The sequence below is a fragment of the Cynara cardunculus genome (assembly GCF_001531365.2).
Source record: "Cynara cardunculus var. scolymus isolate 2C chromosome LG 10, CcrdV1, whole genome shotgun sequence".
In the NCBI taxonomy this organism is placed as follows: Eukaryota; Viridiplantae; Streptophyta; class Magnoliopsida; order Asterales; family Asteraceae; genus Cynara; species Cynara cardunculus.
Window position 1 is genome coordinate 12,085,856 of NC_037537.1, and position 9,177 is coordinate 12,095,032.

Here is a 9,177-nt window from a genome sequence, read left to right on the forward strand (position 1 = left end):
TATATTTTTATATATGTTTCTTTATGTTTACGTAAACTCTTTTGTTTGGACTCGCTAGGCGTAAGCCTAACCCTCTCTCTTTCTTGTTATAATTACTTTTTAGGTTCCTTTAACGGTGGGGCTCTACAGGGTTGAGAGGAGCGTTGGTTCGTGAAAGGCTTTTTTGTAATTATAGCCTTGTTACCTTTGAACGTTGCGTTTTTGATGTTACGGCATTTTGGAGATACCCGTCTCTAATCTAGAAAAATCTAGATTAGTAGGTTGTTATTTATCTTCTCAGTAGCGGAATTGTAAACTCTATACTACTACTTTTGTTGGGTGAAATTTGTTTTTTTTATTTAAGATTCTAGTTCTCGTTAGATATTTTCGGTTTAGACTATTTTTTTAGGGTGTTAGAAGTTGGTATCAGAGCTCTAGTTTAAGCGAACTAGGTAAGGAACTAAGATGCCTAGACTTAAGCTGAGATTTTAAGCGTTAATTGGTGAGTTATGGGTAGAACATTTAAGATAAGGGAATTTAAGTAGACTTAGTATTGATGTAACGAGGCAAGTTTGTCGTTTACACGTTAAGTCAACTGTATGGACATGAGAATGTTATTCTGACAGATGATTGGGAGTTAGTAGCATGGTAATTGCATGTAAGTTTCATAAATATTACCACCATGGCTCAAAGTTTATTTTGTACATATATCACAATAGTTACAAACCCATGTTTAATTAGAAATGGAAAACTTTGGCTAAAGATATTGTTTAGCTTTATTGAATAATTATGATAAATATGATTCATTATCGTCCAAGCTAAGAAAGATAAGAATTTATCAAATTACGAATTATAAGGATAGATATCAGATTGAGTTTAAAGATAAAACTCAAACAATATGGTAAGAAACTCTTTGATCAAAAAGTGCTAAGAAATATAATGATTTACCACCTTGAGTTGCTATCCGTAAAGTCAGATGAAATCTTGTAGTTTTGGAGCAAAATATGGACTCTAGCATGGTAGGTCTGAAAAGTAATGTAATAAGGATTATGTAAATCTTTGTGCCTAGAACACACTGATAGAGATAAGATATACAAAAAAAAGGACGTTAAGATGTCAATTAAGTGATAATAAGTCAGAGAAAGCTCCGAATTTCGGTAAGGACTAGTATATGCCTAAGGGCCTATGTACGAAGTCAAATTAGTAAAACAAACATTGGTTTGAAATCTTCCTAGTGGGGTAAGTGGTGCAACATGTGTTCCCTACCATATAGAGAGTTGGCAAGGCAAGGTAGAGCATGTACTATAAGTTATGATATAATACCTCAACAATATTTAGTATGAATGTTATTTAAGCATTAATGTCTTTAGCAACTATTAGTGTATCCATCAAGTATGCATCAGAGTATCAGTAAGGACATTAGCATTGTGTATCATGTTCGATAAAGTATCATGAGTAGTGCTTACCTATCGTCCATCATGGTTGATGAATACTTCCAACAATGTTCAGTTATGGAATGACACATTTAGTAATTTCATTTCCAACCATGAAAGTTATGTCTGCATAACTTCTGCATTAGATGCAAGAAAGTGCAATAGTCATATATGTTACTAGTATAAGTTAAATAACAACACGAGTATAATAGAAATGCATGGTACATGTAAAGTCATGCCAATGGGAGAGTTCAGATCAATGATAAATGGATGTTAAATACATCTCTTTGGGAGAGCATGATCGTATTATTCGTAGTAAAGTAAATAAGGTCCAAAGTATTTTGGACAAAAGAGTTAGTGTAAGAACTCATAGAAGTTCGGGTTCAAAAAGCTTCGTTTATTGACGATTGAAGGTAAAATACTCAACCAAAATTCGAGTTCTTTATATGGATGGTTTCGTTTTTAGGTTCTCTATAAAACCTTAGTAGCCTTATGTCTCAGATTTTAGTTTTGAATGTTCGATTTTGAATTTTTACTGATTTTCGAGTGGTTTTAAAACCTTAACTTTAATCGAGCGTGTGAGCCTCAATACTTGATGGTTTTCGTTGATTTTTGTTTCTACGGTTGAGGAAAATCATTTTCTAGAGATTTTGCAAAAAGAATCATCGAAAACGATGAAGAAACGAGGCCAAACGGCCTGTTTTTCCGGCTGTCGGCGTGATAGTTGCAGCAGTCTGACTGTTGGACCACTATTTTGTTGGGCCACGATTTTTGTTGGGCTTTCTATTTTACTTCATTGATGTTGGGCCAAAGATGAGACTATATTTTAGGCCCTTAAATTTTTGGGTTTAATTGGGTACTTAAGGTATAAGATTTTTGTTAATTTATAGTTAATAAATTTCAGATTTAGTTAATTAGTTTATATTAACTAATTAATTTAATTTCTAAATTAGTTAATATATTAAATTGAATTAGTATTTAATTAATATATTAATTAATTTATATTTTTTAATATTAATATTAGTTAATTATTTATTTTCTAAGAATGATGCTTATATGAATCGGTAAAAAAAAAATTTAACGATTTGAGCGCCGTAATTTGAGTAAAGTATTTATTGTGACATTTTAATTTAGAGAGATGAAATTATAAGATATTAAAATGTTTTTGGGATGCCATTGAGGTTTTAGATGTGGGACTTGACTAAAGTTAGTCAGGGTTGATCGAATTGACCAAGGGTTGACTTTTGGCACGTTTGATCCATGTGGATTTTAATGATGGGTCAAATAGAGTTGTTTGAGGCATATTAAGATGCTCGGATACGAAGTTTGACTTTAGTTGATTTTTGTTGACTTTTTGAGAAATTAAGACGTTAATGAGATGTTATGATATGAAATGTGTAGACATTTGGTCAAGAGTTATCGGTAGTCAATCTATACGCAATCAGAGACAAAAGGTTTCAGGTTGGACAAAGAAAAAGAAGGGCATACATAGAGACTTATCTAGTCCATTTAAGTTCAATATTTAAGTATAATCATCTATGATATATAAATTTGTAAAGCAAACCGGTATGAGACGGACTGACATTAAGTTATATATTTATCCCTTAAAGTCTTCCGCTGTAAACGGTCTAAAGTTTTAATTTAGCCATTATTTTTTGAGTGCTTTTGGAGAATTTGTTTTAGATTATGTAACATTTCTTGTATTGGGACTCTCACCTACCTCTTGTAGAATTCGCCTATAACAATAGTTACCACTCTAGTATAAGGATGGCACCTTTCGAGGCCTTGTACGGACAAAAATGTAGGACTCCGGTATGTTGGTTAGAAGCATGTGAGAAGCAATTCGCCGATCCCGAGATTGTACAGGAAACGACAGATAAGGTAAGGTGTATACGGGAGCGCTTAAAGGCGTCTCAGGATCGTCAAAAGAGTTATGCTGATAAGAGGAGCCGACCTATAGAATTCCAAGTGGGTGACCGCGTCATGTTAAAAGTATCTCCCTGGAAAGGAGTTATCCGTTTTGGAAAGCGTGGAAAACTCAGCCCCCGCTTCCTTGGACCGTTTAAAGTCTTGGATAGAGTGGGACTTCAAGCTTATAAATTAGAACTATCGCCAGAAATGGCCGGGATCCATAACACATTTCATATGTGTTACCTTCGTAAGTGCTTAACGGAAGAGGAAAGTGTTATTCCACTTTCGAAAATCCATGTGGACGAGAACAACTGGTGTGTTGAAGAATCGGAAGCCATCTTGGAAAGGAAGATCAAGGTGTTGAGACAGAAAGAAATTGTCATGGTTAAAGTACAATGGAAACATCACTGAGGATCAAACATAACATGGGAAGCAGAAGAGGATTTGAAGAGGCGTTACCATCATCTTTTCATGAGAACTAAAATTTCAGGGACGAAATTGAATCCAAGGTAGGGAGGATTGTAACACCCGTAAATCTTTCCCTTTTCCCTAAGCCTTTCGCATCAAGGGTTCTCGTCCCGTTGGTGAGGTACGCGTTTTCATCCACGTATTTAGAGCTTTAATCATCCCAATTCTTTTCAACCTTCTCTATTTTGTACTTTCTGCATGTATAAATATAAGTTTCCTTTTTTTTTTTGATAAACTCCAAGATAGGCTTTCCTTGGAATTGAGTAGAATAAAAAGAAAGTGTAGGGGGGGTACCTGCCACCTTTGGGTTGTCCTATCCTCTCTGTACTTTTGAATCATTATGTTCCCTAAAGTTCTTTTCCTTCCAGGAAGGTCTTTGACCTTTGGTTTGATTTTGGGGGAAGAGAAGCCTTTAGAGGAAGGAAGGATGGGGGAAAAGATAAAAAAAAAAAAAGGAAAAGAACCAACTCCTTCGCTTGGGAAGAAGGCAAAAACACCAGCTGCGGAAGCCTCCGTCGAAGACCGATCTTCATTTGAGGACTGCAACTCTCGCCGGACAGCAGCCGCGACAGCAAACAACGGCCTGTTGTGCCTTTCGTCACCTCGCCAAGACCAACAGCCCTTGTGCAGTCGACTGTGGAAGAGGAAGAAACAGCCCCGCCTGCTGCCTGTTTTTCCTCGTTCCTTACCGTCCCCTTTTAGTTCAAGATTATTGGGGATTTCTCCTAAACCCTCCATGTGAGTTCAACTTAAATCTTTAAATGGAATTTTATACTATAGAAAGGAAGTAATTTTCTTATCTCATGTTTTAACTTCATACATCTAACTTCTTGGTCGAAATAAAGATTTTGGGACAAAGGTTGAACTAGATAGATMTCGTTTTAATGATAAATTGAGTTTAGATAAATGGTTTAATCACTTGGTAAAATACCCATTTAACTCTAAAGCCYTCATGCTCTTAGTTTGGTGTCCCATTTTGGCGAGTGRGGATATTTCAATAAGTTTRGGCACACGAAATCTTCTTGATAAGTGAGTACTAAGATGTTTATGGCTCCATRTTTAAGTATATTACTAGAATATAGTGGGCTTTAAAGCATGAAGTTTGTTTCATTGTATTTGGTGTGAAGGGTGGTGTGAGCTGTAATTAGGCATTGTGATCATTATGAAAATTCCAAATCACCTTCTCACTCCCACTCGGAAATAGGCATTGTGATTATTATGTAATTTCCGAGATAAAGAGCTTATGATCACGACCGACTACATGACTGGTTTAGGTTGATGTCGATGGTTTTATACCGGTAAGTGATACTCTATAATGTTAATCTATGACTTATTTTGTGTTCCGTCATAATTAATGGTAAATCGGGTCTCCCCCTTCATCTTCGGATGTCTTGACACTCTCACGTATTATTTATAGTCATTTTATATATATATATATATATATATATATATATATATATCGTACGATACTACGTCATTATTTATATTTATATAGTGCATGTATATCGTTTTATTTTATTTGTGGGAATGATGGTGTAAGTTGGTGATAGACATTGTGATTATTATGTAATCACCAAATCATCCTCTCACTTTCACTCGGTAATAGGCATTGTGATTATTGTGTAACTACCGAGGTAAAGAGCTTAAGATCACGGCCGACTACATGACTGGTTTAGGTTGATGTCGATGGTATTAAACCTGTGAGTGATGCTCTATAACGTTGATCTATGACTTACTTTGTGTCTGTCATAATCAACGGTAAATCGGGTCTCCCCCCGTCATCTTCAGATGTTTTATTGTTTTACTTCGAGTTATTCAGGTCTTACTGTCTCTAATCCTGTTTAAAGTTACGTCAACTATTTGCATGTATATTTTTATATATGTTTCTTTATGTTTACGTAAACTCTTTTGTTTGGACTCGCTAGGCGTAAGCCTAACCCTCTCTCTTTCTTGTTATAATTATTTTTTAGGTTCCTTTAACGGTGAGGCTCTAAAAGGTTGAGAGGAGCGTTAGTTCGTGAAAGGCTCTTTTGTAATTATAGTCATGTTACTTTTGAACGTTGCATTTTTTATGTTACGACAATTTGGAGATACCCGTCTCTAATCTAGAAAAATCTAGATTAGTAGGTTGTTATTTATCTTCTCAGTAGTGGAATTGTAAACGCTATACTACTACTTTTGTTGGGTGAAATTTGTTTTTTTTTATTTAATATTCTGGTTCTCTTTAGATATTTTCGGTTTAGACTATCTTTTTTTTAGGGTCTTACATTACCATAACGGGGTTGGAGGGGGGAGTAGTAATTACAACGACATGTTAGGGTGGATGAGCGTAGGCAAGGCCGTCCCTGGGGAGGGCGGCACAGGCGCATGCCCGGGGCCTAAAAATATCAGGGGCCCAAAATTTTCCCTTAATATATATAAGTAGTCTAATTTTTTTAATAAATTAAAAAAATCCAAAAAATGTAGTATATAATAAGAGGCAAAAAGAATTTAGTAGGTAATAATGGCCCAAAATATATCAACTAATTACATTGGAGAAGAAAAAAAAAATTAATTGGTCATTTATTATATGTTATTGTTTATTGTCTATCTATTTTTTTTTATTTCCAGCAAGGTCCATTGACATTGGCTATTGCTATCTCTATATGCTTGACTGTTTTAATGCTTCAACAATTCAAGATCATGTGCTTGCTATTGTTATATATTTTTGTTAAATATTTTTATTTATTTCTATTTGATTATGTTGTTATAATTTGTTTTTGTTGATTATTGTTATCTATTTTTGCTTCTACAAAAAATATTTTACCATTTTTGACAATCAATCTATTGTTCTTATAATTTATGACGTGTTTCATGGTTTAATAATTAATCAATAAAATTTCTCTACTAGATGTATTTAGTAATGTCTCTTATATATATCATATTCCATAAACTTTTAATCTCAACATCTTCTTTTAGTTGAGCAAAAATAAGAAGAAAAATAGAATTGTTTGTCTTATGTATCTTCAATTGGAATTCTACCACACCACAATATTTTATTGAAGTAATCAAACAACCATTTGTTGAGCTTGCATGTTATATGTTTAATTCATTATTTATTCTTATTGAATCTCAATGGATCATCTTTTCTTCCATGTCCTTATTGATCCTCATTTGTCTATTTATCCAGAAAATCTTGATAATCTTCCCTATTATTTACAATTCCTTGTTCATCCAACTTATAAAAATTAATCAACCACAATTTCTATACTCTTTTTTAAAATTAACTAAATTTTATAAAAAAAAAGTGGACCTTGTTTTTACGTTCGTCAGGCCTATAAAATGTCAGGAACGAGCCTGAACGTCGGCTTGGATGATAGCTACAATGACGACAACAATGTCATGTTGGTAATTACGAGAGAGGTAGGCGGGGCTGAAGGTGAGGGTGGTCCAAACAAAAACAGGTATTCTAATTCTTTTAGACAATTACTAGAAAGGTATTCGTGCAATGCAGTGGGATACATCTTTATTTTAATTTTTCGTTTTATTTTTTGTCTTTGTTGATATAATACCACTTATGTGGTTTTGAGAAAGACAATGTTTTTACTTTTGAATAAAAATAAATTTGAAAATATCATATAAATTTGAAAAAATACATGTATATTAATGTTAAATTAATTATTTAATTTTTTTTTACAATTTCTTTAATTTAATTTAGGTTTAATAATGATTTTGACTTAACAATATAATTTTTATAAAGATAATGATAATGTTAGGTCAATAATTATTCTAATTATATTTTAGATTTTTATATTTAAAATAAGATGTTTATTTTTTATTTGATTATGTTAATCTGCAGTTAATTATACGAATTTAAGCTTTAATAAATTATACTTACACATAATTTATTTGTAATCTTAAAATTTAAGTAAATGTCTGTTTGACAATTGCTGAATGGTTTGTTGTAGAATGATTAAGTGATCAGAATGATTAAAAGACTTTCATAATAGTACAAAATAAAATATAATTGTTTGGTAATTATATACAATGAAATTAGGGTTCTTGATGGTTAAAGAGATACAAGATACAAAATCATTCAGAGGGTTTTAAAACCATCAAGAGAATTTTTTTTGCCAAACAAAATTTACTTCTTAACGATTCATATATTACCTCTTAATAGAACTATTAATATGTAAACAAACAACCCCAATATATATTAATAAACAATACTTTAACTATAAATACTAATTTTTTAGGGTTTTTATCGAACCATTTCTACCGATCAAATTCCATTAAATTCCGTTTCAGTTCCGGTCAAAATTCCCATCCCGTCTAACCTCCTCGGAGCCTGAAAATATTGGCGCCAAGGTCTCACACAGTGCAGAAATGGCGAGTTTACTAGGGTTCCATCCTCCTCACTTCTCTGAGGTATCTGCTCTTCCTTCTTGTTAAACCATGTAACCTCTTATCATCATTAACACAAATAAATCAAGAAATCACTATTGATCTACATAAAGCATCCGTACGATTGGCGGGTTCCGTTTTTTCTTGTATACTTTCTAGTTTATTGTGTATTTTTGTTTGGTTCTCTCTTCTCGCTTTGAAAATTAGGTCTGATACGCGGATTATAGGCTTTAGTATGTGAAATATATGTACCCTATGTTATTACAGGAGGCGGCATGGCTTCCGGCTTGGCTTCAGCCTTCTACGATAAGAGAGGACAGTAATCAAGAATTTGAATGTCCTTCGGGGCAAGGTTTGGAGGTAGGATACTTTGTTTCTTGTCTTCCCTTCTTTGTTTCACTTCTTTCTTGGCAATTTATTGTAATACTGGTTACATGATTATTGTTAAGCTGAAAATAACCACCAATATAGAATAAACTTGTTTCTTTTCTTGTGAACTGTGATATCATATTCTATTGCTCCCTCCTGTCTGAAGAATATAATTTTGTCTACTGAATCTTATAGGCTAATTTTCAACTCCCGAAGTTTTATACCCTGTTAATGATTGGTGGAGGATTTGACATCTACAATATAACTTTACAAGTAAACAGAAAAAATTTGCTTTTGTCTGTTTCCATGGACATAGTAGGTAACAGGCACAAAGGGATAACTTACTTGCTCTGGTCCTACGGATTCAAACCAGACCTTTATGTTAATTGGCATGGGTAGTTCCAATGCACCCAATGGCTATTGGCTCTATACTAGCAAACCTTCATAGTACATCCTAGATGTTACGATTGACAGGCATAAGCTTTGATGTAAGCATAATCATAAGAACTCTGCTACAGTTGAGTGCTAAGAACACATAATCAATGATAAAAAGAATAGAGATTAGGGACTTGTTAATTGTGAATCTGTAATTTCACAGTTCAATGGAACCAACAGGTAGCTTTTACTCGAGTTT

General features: G+C 33.4%; 1 protein-coding gene across 6 annotated transcripts in view; it reads left to right on the forward strand.

Moving 5' to 3' along the window:
* The first annotated feature begins 8,037 nt into the window (after positions 1-8,037).
* Positions 8,038-9,177, forward strand: part of LOC112519799 — a 10,308-nt gene continuing 9,168 nt past the window's right edge. For all 6 annotated transcript variants that reach the window (XM_025128068.1, XM_025128069.1, XM_025128070.1 and 3 more), the window contains exons 1-2: positions 8,038-8,198; positions 8,442-8,534. In XM_025128068.1, coding sequence (XP_024983836.1) covers positions 8,157-8,198; positions 8,442-8,534 — 135 coding nt within the window. In that variant the 5' untranslated portion in view covers positions 8,038-8,156. The remainder of the gene's footprint in view (positions 8,199-8,441; positions 8,535-9,177) is intronic.